General features: G+C 38.9%; 1 protein-coding gene across 15 annotated transcripts in view; it reads left to right on the forward strand.

Moving 5' to 3' along the window:
- The window catches only part of WDFY3 (WD repeat and FYVE domain containing 3), a 277,574-nt gene that overhangs the window by 195,771 nt on the left and 55,493 nt on the right, over nucleotides 1-26,310 (forward strand). For 11 of the 15 annotated variants that reach the window (XM_086704669.1, XM_086704671.1, XM_086704668.1 and 8 more), the window contains 12 exons: nucleotides 1,576-1,811; nucleotides 3,010-3,144; nucleotides 5,873-6,061; nucleotides 7,417-7,650; nucleotides 13,933-14,032; nucleotides 16,239-16,399; nucleotides 17,486-17,715; nucleotides 19,493-19,602; nucleotides 21,824-22,006; nucleotides 22,907-23,064; nucleotides 24,159-24,236; nucleotides 25,874-26,101. In XM_086704669.1, the coding sequence (XP_086560795.1) occupies nucleotides 1,576-1,811; nucleotides 3,010-3,144; nucleotides 5,873-6,061; nucleotides 7,417-7,650; nucleotides 13,933-14,032; nucleotides 16,239-16,399; nucleotides 17,486-17,715; nucleotides 19,493-19,602; nucleotides 21,824-22,006; nucleotides 22,907-23,064; nucleotides 24,159-24,236; nucleotides 25,874-26,101 (2,042 nt within the window). The remainder of the gene's footprint in view (nucleotides 1-1,575; nucleotides 1,812-3,009; nucleotides 3,145-5,872; nucleotides 6,062-7,416; nucleotides 7,651-13,932; nucleotides 14,033-16,238; nucleotides 16,400-17,485; nucleotides 17,716-19,492; nucleotides 19,603-21,823; nucleotides 22,007-22,906; nucleotides 23,065-24,158; nucleotides 24,237-25,873; nucleotides 26,102-26,310) is intronic. The other 4 variants (XM_086704674.1, XM_086704678.1, XM_086704680.1 and 1 more) reach the window with 2 other exon arrangements.

A 26,310-nucleotide genomic window follows, 5' to 3' on the forward strand; every position in this document is an offset into this window, starting at 1 on the left:
TTTGTTTTATTCACATTTGGTAGTTTTGTCAAATTTTTTTTTATAAAAATACCTTCCACATAGCTGTAATTTGAATCTAAATTAATGTTTAATTGTTAATAACATGTTAAGTATTCCTTAAGATTAATTATAGGGAAAAATAGAAAGGCAAATGAATGTTGGTATTGGTTTTCATTTAGGACCTGCAGTTTATTCAAAATTTATTTTCCTATTTAATGTATAAAATACCACCTTATGTCTTCTGACTTCTTAAAGCTCAAGACTTTTTTATACTGGTGATTTCATTGAGAATTCACTATAGGCAAAAATCACCAGCGGCCAGGTCTTTCAGAAATGTAGCAGTGTCATTAAGAAGACCAGGGGACACCGTGTAACTTCACAGGCTCTAAAACAGACATCAGCTCAAATCCTAGCAGCACCAATCTTCAACTTTGTGATTTTGAACAAATTGCATATTTTCCGTGTTATAGAAAGGATAATAGTAATCTCTGACTCACATGTTCATTGTGTGTGAGAAATGAGATGATATGGGAAAGAGGTCGGTAAATTGCTATACAATTTTTTAATTAGACAAACATCAGAAGATTAATTCACAACACATGAAGCAGTTGGTTAGGATGAAATTATTAAAAAGGTAGCTGGATGCAAATTTCTCTTTTATTATCTTAAATAGTAGCAAGTTACATGCTTACTTCATCCTAGAAAAAAGAAATTGGAAGGAAAAAATGAATATTCACTTGAAATACAGATTGCTCCAGAGTAGAAATCAATCCTTCATCTCTTGGTTGCCCTTCATACAAGTTTTACACTGAAACTCTGACCAACGTTTATTCTGTTCGGAGCACTGTGCTAGATTTGGGGAGGGAGAAGAACTAACTATTGGAGTTGTGTCCTGATGAGTTATGTTATGGAGGGGGCAAGATTGCTAGAAAGGCTGATGCTGCGTAAGCCACGTCCGCAAGCCCTGACCCCGTCCTGGTAGAGCTGTGTTTCTGGGAAGAATTCTGCATAGACAGCCACAGTCCAGGAGTGCTGGGGAACTTCCGAACGGAATTACAGATCAGTTTGCTTATTTATTCTGTCTTGTCTCAAAACTTGTAGATGACTTAAAGTTAACTAGGTTAATATGATCTTCAGGACAAATGACCTATATTAACTGAATATAGTTCATTATAATTATATGCTAAATATAGCAGTTTTAGTTTTTTAAGGTACATTTTTGTAGCATCCTAACTTTGACTCTATTTTGAATTTTACTTTCTTCTTAGGGAAATGTTAGAGCTCGTTTGAGGTCCTTCTTTTAATGAGTGGAATTTATATTCTCTCTTGTATCCGATTGTCTCAGCTATTTTTCAAGACCTGTGTTCTAATAGACAGGCTTGCTGAAATCAGAGATAGTAAAGTCAACTTGTAACTGGAAGATGAATTCAACAGTGGAGTAGTTAATTGCCTTTATTAACATGAATACTCTGGATAGAAATGTCACATATACTGAATTACTCCTTTCTTTGTTAATATAGCACGGCAGTCGATTACTGATTACTGTACTTACTGTTACCTTTCCTCTCCTCTTAGGATTCAACGTGGGCAGGAGTGCTGGCGGGCGATCGACGGTCAGGGAGATTAACCGTGATGCTTGTCATTTTCCTGGTTTCCCAGTTCTTCAGTCCTTCCTTCCTAAACACACTAATGTCCCTGCTCTCTACTTTCTCCTCATGGCACTGTTTCTGCAGCAGCCAGTTAGTGAGCTGCCTGAGAACCTGCAGGTCAGTGTGCCTGTCATCAGCAGCCGGTGTAAGCAGGGTTGCCAGGTAGGAATTATCTAGTAAGGTGGAAGTGTGATTAAACGTGCTGCAAAACCCCCACAGGGTGATGATGGGCTGCTCACAATAAAACCAAAGGGATTCCATTCCTTTCTCACATGTAGGATTTGGTTTGGGACAGAAAAATATGAAGCTACCATAGAAAACTTTAGCAAAAAGAAGTCCTTTTTTCCCTCTGTGGTCTTTTTTTTTTTTTTAATGATTACTCTCTATGATTCCATATGCATAAAGACTTTGGATGGTATTTTAAATGGAGATCTGAAGAATTCAAGTTCTGTGATGTTATCTAGAAGTATAATGTCATTTCTATAGAATTAAAAATAAAGAGAGCAGTTTATGTGCCATGAGTTTACTGGATAGGATTCTTAGTGCAAATTCTGATTACAAAAATATTTTTAATTTCTTAATGATAGATAACATCCACAATAGGAAAACACTGAGACTTTACTTAAATCCTAACTGAAGACTGTTGTGGACTGTTGTGTAGCTTTGGTTTGTGGTACTGCAAAGACTTGGGAATTTAGTTTTAAACTCAACTGTACTTCTGTCATAACTCCAAGTGCTAAATCAAATGATTCTAGTAATTGACAAAACCTTTTAAACAAAGTGTGTACCCTTATATTAAGTCAGAATACAGATTCGGGCTTAACAGAGTTTGGTTGGTTATGTAATTTTTCAAAATAAGCATGACACCATAGTCATGAAGTATTATATAAAACTCTATGAATAAGTCTCCTAAACTGATTTTTATTTTGTGAAATATTACCTGTATGTGAATTAGAACATTGCCAAAAGAGGGAGGGGGGGAGTTCTGTGTGCTTTTTTTTTTAAAAGATCCTGCTTAAAATCATTAGTGGTATAATGTCATCTCCTAGCTAATTAGCATGTGTTTTCTTTCTGTTTGTTTTCATTGGAGGAAAAAAAATAGAAAATATTGTTTTCTATTAACATGGGTACAGAAGCCAGAATGATACATAGTATTCACTCTTCTTTATAAATGTAAAAATTTACAAACTTTTAAAATTTAGAGGAGGGAGGAGTGCTACATCTCTATCCCTCTCCATCATTGCTCACCTTGAAAAAAACTAATCCGTCTCAAAGAAGTTTTAGAATATTAGAACTTGTGAGGGTCTCTAGCTGAAAACAATGGACAGTGGCTAATCTTCATTCATTTTGACCTCTACAGTTTGATTTAGATTCTATTTGGACATTTATCTTTGGAGTTCCTGCCTCAAGTGGAACTGTGGTCTCCTCTATCCATAACGTGTGCACAGAAGCTGCTTTTTTATTATTGGGGATGCTCCGAAGCATGCTGAATTCAGTAAGTTTACAGAGATACTTAAACCTGTTGGTCGTTCCTCCTGCCTGTGATACATTTTTATCAATAGGGGAATCCTAAGATAACATGGCTGTTTATTTATTACACAGTCTCTCCTTTTAGTTATCTCTACTGTAGAGACTCACTGTGCAGTTGATTAGACCATGATCTCTGGAGCCCTGTCTGGGTTCAAATCCCATACCTGGTACTTAAGACATGCTAACCTCTATGTGCCTCAGGTTCCTCATGTATAAAATGCTGGTGATAACAGAACTTACCTGTTATGATTGCTGTGAGGATTTAATGAGGCGTTAATATACACAAAGCACTGATAAAAGAGATAAAAGAGTGCCTAGTACATAGTGTTTTGTAAGTGTTCATGGATATTATTAGTGTTATATATATTCTAACATATATGTATATATATAACAAATATACATTAATAGTATATGTCATTGCAATAATATGTTACTTGAACTTTGAAAATCACCTTCATTTAAAGGTTAAAGGGGCGCCTGGGTGGCGCAGTCGGTTAGGTGTCCGACTTCAGCCAGGTCACGATCTCGCGGTCCGTGAGTTCGAGCCCCGCGTCAGGCTCTGGGCTGATGGCTCAGAGCCTGGAGCCTGTTTCCGATTCTGTGTCTCCCTCTCTCTCTGCCCCTCCCCCGTTCATGCTCTGTCTCTCTCTGTCCCAAAAATAAATAAACGTTGAAAAAAAAAAAATTTTTTAAAAATAAATAAATAAATAAAGGTTAAAAATGTCAGCACTGGTTTTATTTTGTATTCGTTTTTGTTCTATTTATTTCTAACTTGGATATGAAAGATTGAAAGAGTAAGTGACAAGATGTATGTTCCTGTTTCTTTTATAGGAACACTGTGAGTAACGACTTCATTTGTTTACACAATTTAAGATCACATTGTAAGAGGAATTACTAGCTCTCTTTGGATCACACGTACCGACAAACCTAATTTTAGTCAAAACTATTCTTATGTCATCTTAGAAAAGAACATTACTATTGTATTAATTTAGAATGCTTGGGGCTCTTGTTTTAGTTCCTTTTTATAAACAAATACAAAAATCTAAGTTAAAAAAGTCACTGTCTGGGCAACTAGCAAAAGATAGGTATTGTTCCCATATATCCTTTTTCCCTTTTTATCATCATCGTTATTGTTGTTGTATTGCTCCGAAGGAAAAACACACTCCTGTGTGTCTCCTCTACTCTCAATATTCTGCTACCTCACTACTTCGCATCTGACACTTCTGGTCACCGACTGTGTGGTGGTTTTTGCCACGCTAGCTGCATGTCCCACAGCTTAGTTCAGTTCTGACGCGGTCTACCTGGAGACAGCATCAGATCCCACAGGTTAAGGGCTCAGTCCCACACAACTGCCCCCCGCCACCACGTCAGGTGCCAGTCACAAGTCCATGTTGTTACCTGTGCTTCTGCTCTATTGGCTGTAAATTGGAGGTTCCCACGACTTGGGAAAACATCTTACTAGATTGCCAGTTAGAAAAACTGATTGCCAGTTTATTATACAAGGATGTGCCTCAGGAACAGCCAATGGAGGAGCTGCAGAGAGTAGGGTATGGAGAAGGGCACAGAGCTCCCATGCCCTCTCTACCTGCTGTTCTCCCAGCACCTCTGTGTGTTCACCAAGCCAGAAGCTCTCCAGACCCTGTCCTTTAGGGTTTTTATTCAGGCTTCATTACATCAACATGATTGAACCATTGGCCATTAGTGATTGAACTCAATCTCCACACCCTCTCTCCTTCCTAGAAGTTAGAGGGTACAGGGCTTTAGAACAGCGATGAAAGTTTCAGTCCTCTATTCATGTGGTTGTTTCCCTGCCAAGCCTCCATCTTTAGGGGCTTTCCAAAAATCTTATCATTAACATTAACTCAGATGTGGTTGAAAGGGGTTTGTTATGATTTTTTTTTTGAATATTTATTTATTTTGAGAGAGAGCATGCACGAGCTGGGGAGGGGCAGAGAGAGAGGGAGAAAGGGAACCTTAAGCAGGCTCTGCACTGTTAATGCAGAGCCTGTTGTGGGGCTTGATCCCACCAACTGTGAGATCATGACCTGAGCCAAAATCAAGAGTCAGACTCTCAACAGACTGAGCCACCTAGACACCCCAAGGGGTTTGTTATAATTAACAAAAGACACCTTCATGGCTTTTCTCACTTAGGACATTCCAAAGGTTTTAGTAGCTCTGTGCCAAGAATGAGATGGGACAAAGACCCAAGTATATATTTTGTATTATAAATCATAATATCATGGTTGCATAATGGCTCCAAGCATTGTTGTTGTCATTTTACATATGACAGTGTGAGGTTCAGAAAGGTGAGGTAACTTCCCCATCTTTCCTGTTACTCCTAACATAATGGCAGCATGATGGAGGATAAGACAGCTTTGTGGATAACACAGCCACTATTGGCACCAACTGTTCTCATGTTGATAATGATAAATAGTCAAAACCACTGACTCAAGTTACTGAGCTATGACTATGCCAGTGAACAAACGTCCTGTCAGTTTCTAGGAGTACTGTGTCTGTTTTAGCTTATTTCTAGATGTGTTGACAGATATTTGCTCGTGAATGTGGTTCATAAGCATTGTGAACCATTACCATGTCCAGTGTTAGAAAAGAAGTTGAGTAATGGATTTTTTAAAGTGATTTGTAGCAGTGTCAGTTTTTCTAACGTATTATTTCTTTTCTTGTCCCCATGACAGCCTTGGCAATCAGAAGAAGAGGGGTCTTGGCTCCGGGAATACCCCGTGACCCTGATGCAGTTCTTTAGATACTTATATCACAATGTTCCTGACCTGGCCTCCATGTGGATGAGCCCTGACTTCCTGTGTGCATTAGCAGCCACCGTCTTCCCCTTCAATATCCGTCCTTACTCAGAGATGGTAGGAAAGGTGGGGGGAACGTCTACCTGGGATTAGTCTGCCCCAGTGGTTGGCAGGGTTTTCCTGCCAGTCTTTTCAGCTTCTGACCAAGTTAGTTTCCTAACTTTCTACCTCACCTCTTACATTATTCTCTGGTGTCTGCTCCCCACACTCTCCTTCTGCTTTCCTCTAAAATAGCAGTGAACTCTACTTCTGGTTTTATTTAACATATTCTCGTAAGTCTCTGGTTAATCACTTCCCTCTCTGAGTCACTGTGGACCCATTTCTTGCTTTACATGCTGAAAGCTGTGTCATGCAATGTCGTAGCCGAGTTACAGAACTCCGGTCAGAGTGAACTTAACCTCTGCTTTCCTTACCTCAGGAGTTCAGCATCTCCTGGATTTAGTCTTTACAAATTAATTATAGGATTGACTGTTTTTATACAAAAATGAAATCTGTGTTTGTCTTTTCATTCAACTTTTATTTTTTATATTCTGTAGTAATAACAAATTATTAGAATATAATCATAGGTAGTACAGGTACTTCTTTTGTCCTTTAAAACAAAGCCCTAAAGACAGTATTCCCTATACTTCAGAATTTCATGTTTTCTCTTAATTCTACCACTTATTCTGGGACCTGGAATAAACTACCTTCTTCCTACTACCCTTTCTTCATGTGTAAAGGTAGAAACATTCATTATAAAACTGTAGGGGATTTTAGGAAGAAAGACAAGTAAAACACATGATCTTAATACCCTGGCTTGTTTGTAATTTTAAAATCCTCTTGTTTTGGTAAAAACAGACCTTTAGTATTATTTCAATGTCTTTTCCTTGTCAGCAGCTTATCATCTGTCTTTTGGTCCTCTTTTTTTCTTTTTTCACTTGGCTCCAAACTGGCTTTGGTTATGTTGTTGTTTTGTTTATTTATCTGTTTTTTTGTTTTGTTTTTTTTTTTTAATTTGCAAAAATAGATCAGCTCTTAGATGCCACCCTTGGGCCATATCTTAATTTGAAATTCTGTGACATTGACTTCTCCATAGGTATATTTCAATATGCAAATATAGTCATTCTCATCATTTCAATTATTTTAAGTGCAGTTATCCATAGTAGAGATAAAATTCAACATAAAACAGATACACGGGTAGTGGCTGGTCACTTTAATATTAGAAAGAGCATGTGTTAAGTACACATACATCTGGTTCCCGGTTACTACCTTGAAGTGATAGTCAAATAAGCAGTGAAGTAATGTATTGAATAGCCTAGTAGGAGGTAAATATTGAAGGAAAGTACTCTTGCTGCTATAATTTGGATTTTAGGAAACATGGAAGTGAAAATATCACATAAAATCAAATATGACTCGTGTGTATTTCCACTTGATTTTACCAGGTGACTGATCTTGATGATGAAGTTGGATCTCCAGCAGAAGAATTTAAAGCCTTTGCAGCAGACACAGGGATGAACAGAAGCCAGTCAGAGTACTGCAATGTGGGCACGAAGACGTATCTGACCAATCACCCAGCTAAAAAGTTTGTTTTTGATTTCATGCGGGTCTTAATAATAGACAATCTCTGTCTTACTCCTGCCAGCAAGCAGACTCCGCTAATTGATCTTTTGTTGGAGGTAAGGACAAAAAAATGCATTTACATGTCTTTTGCTCAGTTTTTATAATTAGAACATTAATAACCAACCATATTTTATGCCAGATACCTTTCAGATTTCAAATTCTTTTGGTTATACAGGCAGAACATATCATGGACTATGGGAATTTTTTATCCCAGACATGCTATATACCCTAACAATTTGTTTCTCTACTTTCTGTTCCCTCCCATAAGCATGTCCCTAATTCAAACCTTTCTTATCCTTTCCTGGCCAGGAATTGACAGACTTTTTCTGTGAAGGGCCAAATAGTAAATGTTTCAAGCTTTGCAGGCTATACAATCTCTGTTACAACTGTTTCAGTATATCACTGTAGCTAGGAAGCAGCCGTAGACAATACATAAATGAATGAGCATGGCTGTGTTTCAGTAAAACTTGGTCTACAAAGACAGACATGGGCTGGATTTGGCCCATGGTCCTTAGTGTGCCAGTACCTTCTCTCACATACTCTAACACTTAGAGCGTCATTGTCTCCTCAGTGTGTAACTCCCTACTTCTGTCCGTCTTTCATATTATAACCAGGTATTATTGCTCTTGGTATCCTCTGCACCATAAGATATGGTGCGTTGCACATAGTAGGTGCTTAATATACAGTTATTAAATTTTCCTCAAGGCAGCAAAGTTTTAGGTTGCTTCCTTGCTTAGTTCAGACTGCAACAAAATACCATAGACTGGGTGGTGTGGATAATAGACATTTATTTCCCACAGTTCCAGACAGAGAAGTCTGACATCAGGGTGCCAGTTTGGTGAGGTTCTGGTGCCCTCTTTCTGGCTTACAGATGGCTACATTGTTATACTCTCACATGGCAGGGAGAGAGAGAGAGAGGAGAGAACGAGAACGTGCGCACATGCACTCATGTGCGAGAAAACTCTTGTGTTCCTTCCTCTAATAAGGGCACTAATCTCATGGGCACTCCACCATCGTGACCTCATCTTAACCTAATTACGTTTTGATGGCTCCATCTCTTAATACCATCACATTGAGGGTTAGAGCTTCAACATATGAATTTGGGGGAGATGCAGACAGCCCATTGCACTTGCCTGTTCTGCTGGTAAGTGATATGAATCAGCTGATGCATCAGAAAATGAGCCCTAAGTGTACTGCTGGCTCTAGTAATTGGCCATGCCTGAAAACCAAATGTTCACCTAGAAAATTTTCAAAAGATCCTAGAAAGAGAATTTAATATGTAACTAGTTGCCTGTACATTCATTTTTTTTTTTTGGTCAATTCATATAAGCAGGGTCAAGTAGTGCATTCCAGGACTCTGAAAATAATATCATCCTATGAAAAGATTCAGTTCCAAAGACTATAACTGCTCTTCTCTCTGGGGAACTTCCCTCATGCTCTCAGCCATTTGGTAGCTGAACCTGCACTTTCTCTGCTCCCTCTAGTGGCTAATACAGTTAATTTTTTATTTGAAGCCTTAAAACCACAGGAGATGTTTTATCTTATTCATGTGAAACTCTCTCCCTTTGGTCAACTAAAAGAAATTGCTGATATAATTTAGATACTAGTCATGCTAAGCATTTTAACCAGGACCACACTGTTTACGTTGGTAGAAAAATAGTAAATGTCATCAGCAGTTCACATGGTAGAGTTTAAAAGCATGCCTGGTAAAACTTGCCCTTGTTAGAAACTTTAAGAAGTAAGATAGATGGCTAGTATCTTAGCACGTCAGGTAAGAATTTGAAGCATTCTATGCAAAATGAAATGGTGATCAGAAAATAACAAGATAATAAAGTTCAGAAGAGGTGTGTGCCAGAAAGCATAACTGAGCCAGATACTAAAATACACGTGTGTGGGAGATACGGACAGATACATCCATTAATAGCCTTTTCAGATTTGTAGGAACCCTGATAGATAATTAAACATGGGTAAGCAAAATAATTGTCTTTTATTTTGGTTTTCTATATTTTTCAAAGAAAAAGTTTGATATAACATGTACTAACCTTGAGGTAGCATTCTCGTTGTGGACAGTAATCTGCTCTGTGGTGGAATTGTGTCTGATTGGACTGGAGAGTCAGGGGTGGTGGGGTTAGAATTCAAGGAAAACGGGGGGATGTCAAGATGGAAACTCCCAGGTAGATTATCAACTCCTTAAAAGTTAGGGACCACCTTTCACATGTCCTTTCATCTCTTACAGAATTAGCACAGAGTTTTGGTTCTTTTCAATATTAATCACTTAACTGTAACCATATCCTGGCAGCTCTCGAACAGGAAGATGTGATACATCTAATAAGAGAGATAACATTTGCTTTTAAAAATTAACTTAATCCTTCGAGGAACTTCCAGTTCTTCTATACACATATAGAATAAACATGCAGAACATATTTATTGCACTCTATGTCTTTGATGGTGTAAAAAACAGCAAGCACACGATTTTGAATGTTGTTCAAGAAGAGAATTATCCTGTATGTTTACCACTTACCTGGATGAAGGACGGGGTTTGATCCAACTGATTTTCAGTTCGATACGTTTGAGGCAGGCCATCTTCAGTCTTAGGATTGCCGGAATCTCACCACAAGATCATCTACTTACTTGATTATAAAAGATTCCCATTTGTGTAGGCGAGCCAGAGTGTACAAGGGAGGCAGCATGGTGCAGTAGAAAAAGCATGGGTTTTGGAGTGAGAAGGACCTGTTTTGAATTCTGGGCCGGCTATTTATTATATAAACACTTTTGTCTCAATGAACTCAATCCATTCTCTGGAGAATGATTTATATACTAATCTCCCTTGTATGATTTTTACGGGAGTTAAATATATGTAAATCACCCAGCAAAAGCTATTTTTGAGAAATTAAATGTGTGCTGGTTATAGCTGTGTCCTCTCTGCTCTCTTCACCCCTTAGAGTTTGCCCATCTTTCACAAGGTATAAAAATAGAACCTGTCTCTGAGGGCTGCTGTGAGAATTAAATAAGAGAATACATTTAAGATTCATAACACAGAACCTGGCATGTAAGGCTTACCCAGAAAACGAAGTGGCCTTCGCTGGCATATACCAGAGTGTCCAGGAGCTCTTCTCCCTGCTCCCATCCACCGGTGTCTGTCACCACCAGTACCTGTCACCAGCAGGCATCTTACGGAAGGCCCGGTGACATTGCTGCACGTGAGCACCACCATGGCAGCCCGGGGTCAGAGGGTGGGCTTATACCATAAGTACCTCTCTGTGCTCTCAGGAGTTCACAACTCTCTATTGTAGCCATCTTCTAAAAGACTTCTCTCTTCACATCAGTCTGAGATCCACCCTGGGTGACTGTAGGACAACGAACAAACAAAAAGTGGCAAAAGGGGGCAGAGAGAGCCCTCTCCCGTAACTGACAGAAGGGAGGAAATCAGTTAAGAGGAATACTGCAGTTGGAATGAAGAAGCTCGAAACCTCTTCCTTAAGAGCTTCAGCCTGTCCACAAACCACCGAACACCAAAGGTCTTCCTCCCAAAGCTGCACTGCTCTCGTTGAGAGCAGCAGGCCTGCTGGGCTGGCTGGCCTGTGCGCATAGATTCTGCATGGTGTCTGCAGGCTGCAGAAAGAAGGCTGTGATTCTCTGAATACTGGTGTTGACTGGCTTCCCTGTGTTTACCGGGAAGACATGTGATGGCCACAGACCGGAGCAGATCATAGTGCTCACCCTGTCCTCCCCCTGCCCTGAACTCGTCCCAGGTATCTGGTGCAGCCGACCAGATTGATGTAGAAGATTGATGAGGCTGTAGCAGAGTTGTTTTTGTGCATTTGTTAACTTCAATATGGAGACTTCCGGTAGAGCTGGAAGAGTATAGTATAACGGGAGGCCATGAATTTTGCCATCAAAGAAACAGGTTTGAGTCCTAGTTGTGACTTACCCACTCAGCCTTAGTTACCATCTCCCTAAAATGGGGTACAAAGAGATATTTTGCAGATTGAGATAATGAGATAAAAGTAAGCACTGTCTTTTACATATAGCAACTCCATAGAATTTTTTTTTTTAATGCCTCTGAGACAGCTGTGCATTCATTCATTAAGCCTTAAATCCTTTAAAAGTTAGGCTACAATAAATCTCAGCAAGAACATTTAAACTCAGCAATTAGAGCCAATAACAAGCGTAAATTCTGGGTCATAATCACTCATATAATAGATTCTGTGAGAGGATTCAGAGGATTAAATGCCTATTGGTGACTGAGCCAGCCTTAAATCCTTGCATAATTCAAAAGAATGTTTCTTAATTAAGTAAAGGTAAATATTGTTGATGAAGCTACTTTTCTGTGTACTATGGTCCCTCTGTTTTCAGATTCCAGACTTTGTCTAGTTAAGATTTGATAAGCCCTACCCATTATTATTTATCCCATTAACCAACCACCTTGAGTGATGATGATCCAGAATGAACACTGTTGTCTTCAGGGGGTTTAAATCTTCCTGTGAATGGAGAACCTTACTCCTTAGTAAACTTCGATCTGCTCAGGCTGTTTGAAAAAATGGTCTCTGATCTGATTATAAGGTAATCCTCCAAGATCTAATCAATCTGCTGTTTTCTCTTTATTTGGCAGGGTTGAATTCTCACTGTACCATCCACATGAGAAATTGGCAGGGTGTGGCCACAGCTCTACTGCTGACCACTGTCATTAATCTGTTCCAACTGCACAGGAAAATTTATTAAGATTAAAAACAATATGACCTATCTTTCATTTTTCGCCAAATTATTCTGATCCCAAACCAAATTTCTAAACTTTAGTACTATTTTGACTGTTATTAGGCCCACATTTTGTCATTTTTAAACAAAATAAATATGTCTTACCAGCAAAACAGAGAAATGCTTGTTGCAACTTTGGTTGAGATGTTGGTTTTTGAATCCCTAGAATAAGATCTTTGATTTGAATATAGATTTTAGATTTTTAACTGCTCCTTTAAACCCTTTTTGAGTACCATCTTGAAAATCAGAATAGAAAGAAATGGATTTTTTAAAATAGAGCAGAATTTAATTTTAAATGCATAAAGCAAAACAGTTTTCTAGGGGCGCCTGGGTGGCGCAGTCGGTTAAGCGTCCGACTTCAGCCAGGTCACGATCTCGCGGTCTGTGAGTTCGAGCCCCGCGTCGGGCTCTGGGCTGATGGCTCGGAGCCTGGAGCCTGTTTCCGATTCTGTGTCTCCCTCTCTCTCTGCCCCTCGCCCGTTCATGCTCTGTCTCTCTCTGTCCCAAAAATAAATAAACGTTGAAAAAAAAAATTTAAAAAAAAAAAAAAACAGTTTTCTAAAGCCCACTTTTGTAACATCATAACCATAGTCCCGGATGTGTGTATTCACGGATCTGCAAAGCATCATTACTATGCTGGTATCAAAACATACAGATCTCTTTTTAAGAAACAGTTTTGTGTCAGTTTGTTGAACTGTTCCATATCCAACTCCTACCAAAAGCCAACTAAAACCACTGGCATTTGAGGACGACAGAAGGATGTTTCCACCTTTCATCCCTAGGCTCCCAGTGGTCTGCCACTCACCTCTCAGGTTAGATACTTGCCAGTTATGCACCTAGATTATATTACCCTAATAACAGAAATGCCATCTGAGGACTGTAGTTTAACTTTGTGCCCTAAGCTTTTATTCAATATCATTTCTAAAATCATCTTTGTACTGTACAAAACCATTCTCAAAGGTATTATGGATAGGGTTAGCATTGTCGTCCTTTTAAAAACCCTTAGAGAACCTTCCTCTAAGAACGACTTCAGGTAAACATCCTTGCTGACAGTGTAGTGTGCTGCTTTTTACAGATAAGAAAAATCTTTGTAAACCGTATCGTCTTTTTTTCTCCTCGATACCGTGGAAGCGCAGAGCTAAATTATGTGCCATGTGCTTAGTTAACATTTGGTATTAATATTCCCTTCCCCCTCAACTTTGCCCCCTTGATTCCTAGATCCCTGAGGTTTTATATCTGTTTTAATGGCTCTATGATTTATTTTATCTGTATCTCATAAATGGCCAACTGTCTTTGGAAGTGAGGTATACTAATAGATTATCAGATATTTATTAAATACTTTTAATACTTAGAATCTTTTTGGAGGACTGGATTCAAAAGATGATACTTTACTTTTGCTTCTTTTTAATTCTGTGGTCACAAAAATAAAAAAAAGCATAAGGGTGTCTACTATCTCTCATGTCATATTTTATTATTTCCCAGTAGGGTTTTTTTATGTAACTATGTAAGTATTAATAATATAACTATGATTGAGGCCTTATCTTTAATTGGTTCTGTTTCTAATTGTAAATTTTATTGATTAGGCTTCTCCTGAAAGATCTACAAGAACTCAGCAAAAAGAATTTCAGACTTATATTTTGGATAGTGTGATGGACCATTTGCTTGCAGCTGATGTCTTATTGGGTAATACTATGTTTTATTTTCACTTTATGAAAGTACCTATAATCATTCTTCTTCTCTATCTAAACCCCAAGTGTATCTCCTTTTTAGCTTTATCTTTTCTGTGCATTTTTCCCTCTTCCTGGTATTTTTCTGTAATGAGCAACAAGCCCATCTAGCTCATTCCTTTTAATCTGGGATAGAGAGTCAACAACAGGAAGTGTTTTAAGTTGCTTGTCCACATCTGTACACTCAGGTGGCAGGAAGAGGACAAGGGAAGAGAAAAAAATGTTTTTAAAACTGTCTTACAACAAGTTATATTTATGTGAATATCTAGTACTTTTAACTTATTGTGATATCCATACACAACTTATAAGCATAGAGCTCCATGAATTACCACCCAGACATCACGCCTGTATGAGACCACTGAGATTAAAAAAAAAAAAAAAAAAAGAAAAAGAGCACTCAGATAGGAATGCATTACAGACACCCCCAGAAACGTCCCTCCTGCCCTGACACAGTTACTGCTCACGGAGGCACTGTCCCAACTTCTAAAACAACAGATTGATTTTGCATGCTTTTGAACTTTATAAGTGGAATCATACAACATGTATTCTTTGTGGTCTAGCTTCTAATACTCAACATGTTTGTGAGATTTGTCCATGCTGTTGCCTGTAGCAAGAGTCCATTTATTTTCATCACTAGAATATGATAGTAGTCTGTCATATGCATATATAAAAATGTATCCATTTTGTTGTTGTTGGACATTTAGTAGTTTCAAGGCTGAAACAGCTAAAAATAAAGCTGCTTGTTCCTATGGGCCACATGTGTGTGCAATATTTCTACCTGCCTGTTAGAAATATATCTGTGAGTAGAGTTGTTAGGTCAGAGGTATGTATATGTTATTCTTTAGGATGGCACCCAGTACATAAATTCAAAACACATAAAGATGTTTTTTCTATATGTCTATATCTAGTTACAATAAAAATACAAAACTGGATACATTTACAGTGGAGCTAATTTTTATATGTAAAATAATGATAGAATTTAAAGGAGAAAGAAAAGGAGAGATTTAACATATTTGCTACTTGAGTTCCCAGTAATATTAATCAAAGAACTTCCATGCTATTAAAGTGTTTTTTTTTTTTTTTGTTTTGTTTTGTTTTGTTTTAGAGTAAATCTGCCAAGAAATCTTTAGTATTGTCTTAACATGCAATTCTCAGAGCATAGTGTCAGGTCAAACTTTTGTGTTTGTTTTTATTACTTGAGAAAAACTTACACAGTATCAGTTTTACTATGCAAAGGCATAAAATGAAGAGTTTTGCATAATGGAGTTAGAGTTAGGTGGGAATAATAATCACAATCAGTGGAGCTCCAGAATTTCTAGAAAGGAGGGGCTTACAGAGGGAATTTTGGTTAGGAGGATTAGTCTTGAAGTAGTACATACACAGCAAGTGCACTGAAGGCACTTGCGTAGCTTTAAAAAAAAAAAGAAAAAGTTTATTTATTTTGAAAGAGTGGGGAGGGGCAGAGAAGAGAGAGAATCCCAAGCAGGCTCCACGCTCAGTGTAGAGCCCAGCCTGGGGCCTGATCCCATGACCGTGAGATCGTGATCTGAGCTGAAATCAAGAGTCCGACACGCAGCGGACTGAGCCACCCAGGCGCCTCAGTAGCTTTTTGAAGAGAAAGAGTAGTGAAGGTAATCGTGGAGGGAGGTGTAGGGAGGGAAAGGTGCCTCTTGGCCCCACCAGCGCTGATTGTAGTTTATTTTTCACAGTTGTGAACCTCTTTAATGCGTATAGTACTTCATTGTGCTTAAAGGTATAATCACAACTTGAGTTTTGTTTGGCTGTTTGTTTTACCCTCTATTGTCGCACAGAATCGATTCACAACTAATAACCTGACAGCTTTTTTCTCAGAGATCCTCTGTCACTGCCATTTTAAGTTGAGGAACTATTTGCTCATCACAGATGTTCTCAAAGCAATAAGAGACTTCATACTTTGAATCCATAGCTCTTTTATCCTGCAGAAATGATTTCTTCCAACATTTGTCATGATTTCTGGCCATGAACATCATTTTCTTGAAGTAGTACATTAGAGCTAGTGGTCTTATTTCTAAATGTAGTAGATGAATTCGTTTTGCCTTAGCCTCATTTGTTTGAGATTCTGGTCTTAGGCTGGTTGATTCAATTTTCTTAGATATTTTTTTTTTTTTCCTGCTTGAATTTAGGGGAAGATGCATCTCTGCCTATTACCAGTGGAGGAAGCTACCAGGTATTGGTGAACAATGTGTTTTATTTCACACAACGTGTGGTGGACAAGCTTTGGCAAGGCATGTTCAACAAAGAATCTAAACTTCTTATAGATTTTATAATTCAACTAATTGCACAGGTAACCCAATTTCACTATTAGTTTTAGAGTACATGTTTTCCTATTGAAAAACTTTTCCTAATACGTCAAAATTATTGGAAATAAATGTAACTAATAAGATAATGTTAACATTTACCATAAAGCTCACCGTATTGAAAGTGAATAAAAACTGTCGATTTGTAGCCCTTCCCTTCCTTACCCATAGCTGGGGCCAGTGTGTCCCTTGTAAAGTTGCCTAAGTTCCCTCAAGCTGTGGGCTCTCCCTGACCTCCCCACTGACACTGCTCTTTGCCACCCAGATAGCTTCCTTTTGGTTTAAATACCTTAAGTCAGTACAATTTGATGAGGTTTTTTTTTGTTTTATTTTTACAGTATGATATATTTGTGTGTAAAGATTTAGAGAGCAGGAAGAGTTGATATTAAAGGCATATTTTCTCCTTGTAATTGAATCTTCACAAAATTCACTGTAGTTCTTTGAAGATGTCATTTTAGAGTGTGTGTGTGTGTGTTATCTTTGACTAAAGAATGTTGGCCTGGTTTGGCACAAGTGATTAATCTTACTCAACACTTAATGTGGAAACTGGGAAATGCCATTATTGTGTGTTATTAGCATATGGTGCACAGATTCTTTCATGTGACCTAAGAATTTTTTTAAGCGTTAAATTTGTATTTATGCCAAAGAGAAAACTTTGCAAGCGAGGAAATGAAATGAGAATGTCAAAAGAAGTTTTTTACTAACATTTTAGGTTCATTGTGTTTGTTTCTTCAGTAATTTTGAGTGGAGATCACTCCCCCTCACACGACTTTAGTGGTAGGACCTTCTCCCCGGATGGCACTTCCTCATGTCCTCTGGCAGGCTGCTCTGCCCACAGGAGTGGTAGCAGCTCTCCTCACTGGGGGGTGTAGCTCTCATCTCACTAAATTATGTATATGGCTCTCTTGGGATCTGAACCTCATATTAGCAAAAGCTTTTTGGTTTGTAGCTTAGCACGCCTGTGCTGAGCATGGCATTTGGTACATAATAAACCTAATGTTTCTGTGCGAATGATACGCGGATCTTTTATTTCTGTCCATTCTACTAAATAAAGTATCTTTCATTATCTTTAGTCAAAAAGAAGATCACAGGGATTGTCACTTGATGCGGTTTATCACTGCCTCAATAGGACCATCTTGTACCAGTTCTCACGGGCACACAAAACCGTTCCACAGCAAGTGGCACTCCTAGATTCGCTCAGGGTCCTGACTGTAAACAGGAACTTGATCCTGGGACCTGGGAACCACGACCAGGAATTCATTAGCTGTCTGGCTCACTGCCTTATTAATCTACATGTTGGAAGGTAACTTTTTAATGTTCGGTTTGCCACCTTGAATTTATCTTCGATATTTTTCCACCAGAACTCTTTGTCCTACTTTTTTGATAGTAACATTTTTTTTTTTAATCTCAGTTTTAAAACTCCGTGGAAAATATGAAAGACAAGGGTTACATTTTTGCAACAAAATGAGTATTCTTTAATTTTCTGTATCTTTAAATTGGTCATTAATCACCTTATGTCACATATATAACTTAAGTTTTTATTTCTTAATTTTGAGAGAGAGAAAGCATGTGAGCAGGGGAAAGGCAGATGGAGAGGGAGAGACAGTGTCAATCCCAAGCTGACAGCACAGAGCCTAACTCAAAGCTCCATCTCACAAACCATGAGATCATGACCCCAGCCGACATCAAGAGTCAGATACTTAGGGGCGCCTGGGTGGCGCAGTCGGTTAAGCGTCCGACTTCAGCCAGGTCACGATCTCGCGGTCCGTGAGTTCAAGCCCCGCGTCAGGCTCTGGGCTGATGGCTCAGAGCCTGGAGCCTGTTTCCGATTCTGTGTCTCCCTCTCTCTCTGCCCCTCCCCCGTTCATGCTCTGTCTCTCTCTGTCCCAAAAATAAATAAACGTTGAAAAAAACAATTTAAAAAAAAAAAAAAAAGTCAGATACTTAACCAACCGAGCCACCCCGGTGCCCCCACATGTATAATTTTAAAAGAAGAAACTTCACTTTTTTTTTTTTTTTTTTAATTTTGAGAGAGACAGAGACAGCGTGAGTGGTGGAGGGGTAGAGAGAGCAGGAGAGAGAGAGAGAGAGAAAGAGAACTACAAGCAGGCTCCACACTGTCAACACAGAGCCCGATGCAGGACTCAAACCCACAAACCATGAGATCATGACCTGAGCCTAAACCAAGAGTCAGACGCATAACTGACTGAGCCACCCAGGCTCCCCAAAGTTTACTTTTAAAATAAACAAAATACCCATTGTTGGAGGTTAAGAGAGGTGAAAAGAATGCAATAAATAAATGCAGTGGTATATGTTAAATGGGTGAAATTAGTATTTTTCCATTGATTGCTTTGACAAATACGTATTCAGTGTCTGCTGGGGCCGGGCGTTGAATTAGGGACTGGGATGAAATGTGAGCAAGAAGGAACCCATGGTGGGGTTTTGAAATATGCAGTCTAGGAGTAAAGATAGAAGTAAGCAAAACTGGTCAGGGTGCTAAGTGCTGTGCTAGAAGCATGGTGCTTTGGGAGCATGGAACACATGCCCCTAACTGGAGGAGACACCTGCCGAGTTACAACTTGAACATGGTTAAGGAGGAGGTTAGCCCTCCAAAGGGGATAAGAGTGATGTTGGAAGAAGGAGCCATCTGTATGATTGCCCTGGAGGAGGCAAGAATGTGGCACTTAGGGGAAACTGCAAGTAATTGACTGCCACTGAAGCAAAAATGGTGGCATAAGAGACTGGAGGGAGGTGGTACATAGACATATGAGCAGAATGTTCTTAAATGACCTTTTTATAATTTTTAGGTAAAAATGTTAATAGTGATCAGAAGGCATCTCAGTGCTGTTGTGTCTTTTTAATTATAGTTAGTCAAGTGGGTTTGTGAGATCACCCCTTTAAACGGCATTTTTAGGCTAAAGTAGGAAGTTCTGTTTTGTGCATCTGCTGAATGTCTGTCTGCCAATTATGGAACTTTGTAATAGAACCCGCATTTACCTGTGTCTGCAGAGGTATACTTGGTCATTATGGTTTTCAGCTACAGTCATTTCCTTCATATAGTTTAAACTGGAATTTTTCAGCAACGTGGATGGGTTCGGACTGGAAGCAGAAGCCCGCATGACTACATGGCACATTATGATACCCTCTGACATTGAACCAGATGGTGGTTACAGCCAAGATATTAGTGAAGGTAATTGCCTCAATATGTTTTCTTCCTTTTCTCTCCCCACTCCTTCATTTCCAAGTTTTAAGTTACACCCTGCCCTCTTCCAAAAAAACTCACTTAAGAGACGGCTGGGTGGTTTGGTCGGCTAAGTGTCCGACTTTGGCTCAGGTCATGATCTTGCAGTTTGTGGGTTCAAGCCCCGCATCGGGCTCTGTGCTGACAGCTCGGAGCCGGGAGCCTGCTTCAGATTCTGGGTCTCCCTCTCTCTGCCCTCCCCCACTGGCTGGCGTTCTCTGTGTCTCTCAAAAATAATAAACATTAAAAAAATTTTAAAAACCTCACTTGAGAAACTGTCAGCATTGACAACCAGCCCCCCAGTAGGTCACACCTGAATCCACACCTATATGCCCACCAACATCTAAATCAACCTGGTAGCTGTAGCTCTCCTTATGCCAAAATGGGTAAACCACTAACCGCTGATATTGCTGGCCCTCAGCGTTTCATGGTAACACTGGGAGACTTGATATTTATTTACCTTTGCACAGCTAGTGGTGCAAATACTGACTTGGCATTTGCCATTAAGAGAGCTGCCTATTGGTAGTGTCAGACATGTCACATTAGAGACAAATACTGCTTGAGACAGGTTGTCACTACTCTTCTTTTTTTTTTTTTTTTTTTTTTTTTTTTGAGAAAGAGAAAGTGGGAGCAAGCAGGGGAAGGGCAGAGGGAGAGAGAAAATCTCAAGCAGGCTCCATGCCCAGCACAGAGCCCAACTCCAGGCTTGATCTCCTATGGGATCATGATCTGAGCCAAAATCAAGGGTCCGACACTTTTAACCGACTGAGCCACCCAGGTGCCCCACTACTACCGTTTTTATTCTCTTTTAATCTAGTTTTCCCACTGATTTTTATAAGTATTGTGCATTAAAGTCTTTGGGGTGGATTGATTTCTAATTTCCATGTTGGTCCATAGAAAAGTCAGATAACTACAGTAGTGTTGGTCTCCCCAGCCATACAGTGTGGTGGTTTAGCATATGACTTTATCCTTTGGAAGGCCAACACTCACTCTTTCATTCATTTAAGCATTAATTTACTCTGTTTGCTTTCACTAACACATTTTGAAGCCCAGACACTGAGGAACAGTGACTGTTTTCACCCCACACGGAACTAACAGTTTAGAACGTTGGTTCTCAAAGCAGACTAACCACATCAGCATCATTTGAGAGCTTGTTAGAAAAACAGATTCTCTGGCCCCACTCAGATCTACTGAATCAGAAACTCTGGGCATGGAGACCAGCAGTCTGTTTTAACAGGCCATTCAGGTGACTCTGATGCTTGGTAAAGATTGGTCTAGAGCAGGAGTCAGACAAATTAGCAAGGAATCCTTAGTAAGATGCAATTTAATAGTAAATATAAATATTCTTTTCAAATATTTGTTCTCTTTTTCCTTTTGCAAATTTAGGAACAAGTAACTTAATTTTCCACTTAAATAGATTTAAAAATTATTTTTAAATGGGGGTAAGTTTTTACATAGAAGAAGCTAGACAATAAAATTTCTGTGTATTCAATTTCTAGTTTTATAAGTAAAAATGCAGTCTTTTGCATACATATGAATATATATTTTTAAATTTTTTTTAATGTTTATTTTTGAGAGACAGAGACACAGTGTAAGCAGGGGAGGGGCAGAGAGAATCTGAAGCAGGCTCCAGGCTCTGAGCTGTCAGCACAGAGCCCAATGTGGAGCTTAAAAACACGACTATGAGATCATGACCTGAGCCAAAGTTGGATGCTTAACTAACTGAGCCATCCAGGTGCCCCATGAACATATATATTTCTTAAGTTCTCCAAGTAACCAACCACTGTTTTGGTTATCTGAATAATAATTTTTACTGAGCTTAGGTGGCTCAGTCGGTTAAACGTCCGACTTCAGCTCAGGTCACGATCTCGCGGTCCATGAGTTCGAGCCCCGCGTCGGGCTCTGGGCTGATGGCTCAGAGCCTGGAGCCTGCTTCCAATTCTGTGTCTCCCTCTCTCTCTGCCCCTCCCCCGTTCATGCTCTGTCTCTCTCTGTCCCAAAAATAAAATAAAACGTCAAAAAAATAAAATATAAAAAAATATGATATGAAGCTTTTTTTTTTTTTGACAACTAAGTACCCTAGATGAGATTCTTAGATGTAAAACATGAAGAAAATTACTAACTACCTTTATATTGTGTTTTTGATAAGTTGCTTTTTTCCATTTCCTAGGGCGTCAGCTTCTTATAAAAGCTGTCAACAGAGTTTGGACTGAATTAATTCATAGTAAGAAACAAGCCTTGGAGGAGCTTTTCAAAGTCACTCTACCTGTGAACGAGAGGGGTCATGTGGACATAGCTATAGCAAGGCCACTCATTGAAGAAGCTGGTTTAAAGTGTTGGCAGAATCATCTGGGTAAGAGAGTCCTCAGAGATGATATGAACAAGAGATTTTACATGCGACTGTTGTCTATGGGTACACTTTAGATAGGTAATTAAAACTATGCCAAAAGGGTCTTATGGCGGCAAAAGTGAAAGTTAACAGCCATTCTAGAATGGTTATGTTGAGATTTGGCTTTTTTTTCCTCAGGTTTTTTTTTGTTGTTTTTTTTTTTGTTGTTGTTGTTTTTTTTTTAAATCTGAGATGTGTTACCTACCCCTCTGCCATTTATAAATGTGTAAATAATACTCTGCCTGCAGATGTTCATTATGGTCACCATCTTGTCTACAAATCCATAATCCCTCTTCTGTAATTCTGAAATTCAAAAAGCCCTGAAAATCCAAGGATTTTTGAGGAATTTGGTGCCCAAAATCACTGGTTAGCAAAGCCTAACCTATCTTGATATATCCTACTTAGTATAAATATTCACACATTTTGCTGCAGAAATATTAATTTGTTCATTTTATGGTTTACTGTCATTGACCTTCTGTTGGTACTATATAATATATAGTGTAGGTAACGTATCACTTTTTTAAAATCCAAAACATTCTACATTCCAGAGTATATGCAGCACCAAATATTTTAGATAGGGGGTTGTGAATTGTTGTTAACACAGAAACTGAATGCAGTTAAAGTAAGTTTGCGTATTACTGCAGAGCTGTGAGGCTTCAGCCAAATGTAAATTCAACTAGTACAGTAATTCCCAAGCAGTTATCCATGTAAATGTGTGATATCTAAGAGAATGTCTGTGTCTATAATGTCAGCTGCTTTTCATAACTACAAAATTGTGGTTTGTAACCATGACACAAAAGTGTTAAAAGTAAGACTGAGAAATACATGGAGAAATTTCAAAGTCATGTAATTTTAATTTCACAGCCCACGAGAAGAAATGCATAAGTCGAGGAGAAGCTCTAGCGCCCACCACGCAATCCAAATTATCCCGCGTGAGCAGTGGTTTTGGTCTTTCCAAGTTAACAGGATCAAGAAGGAATCGAAAGGAAAGTGGTCTTAACAAACACAGTCTTTCCACCCAGGTACGTTGTTTAGCTTCATCGATGGTACTATCAGAAATCTGTATTTCAAGGTTTAGTTGTAGTGTTTCATACAATACATTTAACATGTACAAGCGTGTGATTTGAAGTACAACTTTTCTGCATTGTTGCTTTAGAAGAGAGAAGGAAAGAACCCACATAATGAGAACGTCTCCCAACTGTCTATGATAAAATTGCGTTCTGAGTGTTGTGTATGCACAGCCACTTCATAACTGGACGTGACATCCAGATACTGATCTGTGATCAGACAGTGGGTAATCTTTCCCAGTTTTTCCAAACTTCCAATAATTTTGTTACTGATAATTATATAAATTTTAAAGCAGTAGCAGAACAAAATGGTTGTTTTGTTCTTTAGTACCTTGTCATATATATCTGTGATTGATTTTTTCAAAACTCCTCTACCTATGTTAATTGCTTCTTCATCATACTTCCTCTACCATCCCAGAATCTTAGGCAGCTGTGAGGGTCTGAGAGAAACAATATGTATCATTCACACATTCCATGTGTTAGGCCAGGTTCTCCAGGAAGCACACCTAGAGGGAGTTTGGTGCAAGGTGTTTATTACAGTTGCCCTTGTGGTCCATATTTGTGGAAGGGTAAGAAAGGAAGCAGAATTGATCACAGGGAAACACTAGGTTACAAGGCAGGTCTAGCCTGAACTGACCTAAGTGGAGCTTTGGGGCCAAAATGGCCTGCCCCAGTTGACCTGTACTGAGCTGAAATAGCTGAACTTGCCTGCCTCCAAATCACCCCGTCATTAGGTTTGGGGTTCCCTGGCAGTTCTCTGCAGCTGTGGTGATCCCTGAAGGTGCTGATGGCACTCTCAAAGGCTGTAGGAGCAAGCGTGTCCTTGAAGGGGCATTGAGCAGGGGAGGGCTAGGAGTGGATCTGTGTCCATCATGCAAGCCTCCATTAGATTCATCAGATAATTAATCTTTTAGGGTTTTGTTTATTTTGTAGTTGTGCCTTTAGCAGAATATTAATTTAATAAATAATTTGGCATTATTTTAAGGCTAGTTAGCATTTTTTCAGGCAATCCATGAAATATTAACATCTCATTTTCCGTCCATTGTTAGGAGATTTCTCAGTGGATGTTTACACATATTGCTGTTGTCCGTGACTTAGTAGATACACAATATAAGGAATATCAGGAGGTAAGAATTCGTAACTATAATAAAGGTTTGTTTTGTGTTCCTTGACTGAGAAAAGACTTGTTTCTCATGATACTTTTTTAACCCGAAGAGTAAGTTACTGAACTGCGTTCATCATCAGATGATGTTTTAAATTATCCCTGCCAGCTACTTTGGCCATTGGTTTTAAGACAGAAAAATTTGAACTTTCTAGAAGCAGATGGCATTGCAAAAAACAACAAACTGGAAATCACAACTAAATACCATTAATGTCAATGGTACTGACGTATTGCATGTGTTGTTCCTAATAAATATTAAAATACAAGAAAATCTCTCTCAGACTTAACAAGGAGACTATGAAAATATGCATCAAAGTCTCGGAAAAGTCTCTTAAAATTCAAAAAAAACTTGAAGATGAAATTTTTTTTTTCTCATAGTCACTTAGTGATTGTGTTGGTAAGAAATAAATTCAGTGAAATCCTCTTGGTGAATTCATGATTACTCAAAAACTTATCCTAAATATTTTATTTCCAAAATGGCTGATTTAGATCTATTAAAGATTTCTGAATGCTGAATTGCTAATATTTTAGGAGCATACACTAGCTATTTGTTACAGGGTATTGACTTCCCCACCAAGAATACATTAAATACTACTATGATATTATGTAACTTCAAGATTATTCATTCTGTAATCTTCACTGTTAGTTGTAGAAAGAGATCTTTATTCTTAGATTGATATTGTATTCTTCTATTCCATCAATCATTAAATGTGCAATACGTCTTGGGGCGCCTGGGTGGCTCAGTTGGTCAAGCGTCCGACTTCGCTCAGGTCATGAACTCACAGTTCATGAGTTTGAGCCCCGCATCGGGCTCTGTGCTGACAGCTTGGAGCCTGGAGCCTGCTTCCGATTCTGTGTCTCCCTCTCTCTCTGCCCCTCACCCGCTCACTCTCTGTCTCTCAAACATAAATAAACATTAAAAAAAAATTTTTTTTAATGTGCTATATGCCTTGATATTTGATATATACCAAGAAGTTATACCAATTCAGAAATTTTCTTTTAAGTAAAGTGGTTTGGATCTATCCCAGTGGCCAACTAAAAATGGTTTTTCTTTTATTCTTCTATGAATGTCAAGTTATTTACCAGAACTGCATGTTTATATTCTTTACCTAAAATTTTTGGAAACGTTACCAAGTTTGGCAGTAATGTGGTGTGCTGGCACTATTTCTTGATCTGATTCACTAGATTTTCTCCTATCCAGGTTCTAGTACCTACCTGTTTTATAACTTGAGGGTGGGAAGGGGTCTCATCCTTAAGTTACTGTGTTTATCCATTAACTTACACTGAACTAACCATTTCAGTGTATTTTCATAAGGCACTGCACACTGTGCCTTGTACATATCTGTCATTTACTTGGTGCTAAAGTAATCACTTTGGCCACCATAAAAACCGTACCTTCTCACAAAATTAGCAGCCTGATGTTTTTTAACAGTTTTATTGTTATAGAGCAACAAATAAATGTAATTCTACTTATATACTATTGACTGAAATGGTATATACTGGTTTTGTTTCCAAATATTAACTTGGTTTTAAGTTATTTGTAGACTTTTAATTATTGCTCCCACTTTTGCTTGAAAACCAACCTGGACCCCCTCCCCGTAGCGCCAGCAAAATGCCCTGAAGTACGTGACAGAGGAGTGGTGCCAGATCGAGTACGAACTGTTGCGGGAGCGAGGGTTGTGGGGCCCCCCCATCGGTTCCCATCTAGACAAATGGATGTTGGAGATGACAGAAGGGCCCTGCAGAATGAGGAAAAAAATGGTGCGAAATGATATGTTTTATAACCATTACCCTTATGTGCCAGAAACGGAGCAAGAGACCAACGTGGCGGTGAGTATTCAGAGTTAAATGTTCGTAATGGCTCTTAAAAAATTTTTCCTCTTGGCAAGCATTCTCCTCTTAGGTCGTTTACCTAAAATCTCTAATTTAGGAACTTCACCGAACAGTGTCAGATTGATAACACAGGGTGGTGGGTGTGGGATGAAGCAGTGCAACAAGGCAGCAAGGAGACACCGTGACAGACTCTGGGGCCGACTGCC

This window comes from Puma concolor, chromosome B1, assembly GCF_028749965.1.
Source record: "Puma concolor isolate L17-30 chromosome B1, mPumCon1.1.hap2, whole genome shotgun sequence".
Lineage (NCBI taxonomy): Eukaryota > Metazoa > Chordata > Mammalia > Carnivora > Felidae > Puma > Puma concolor.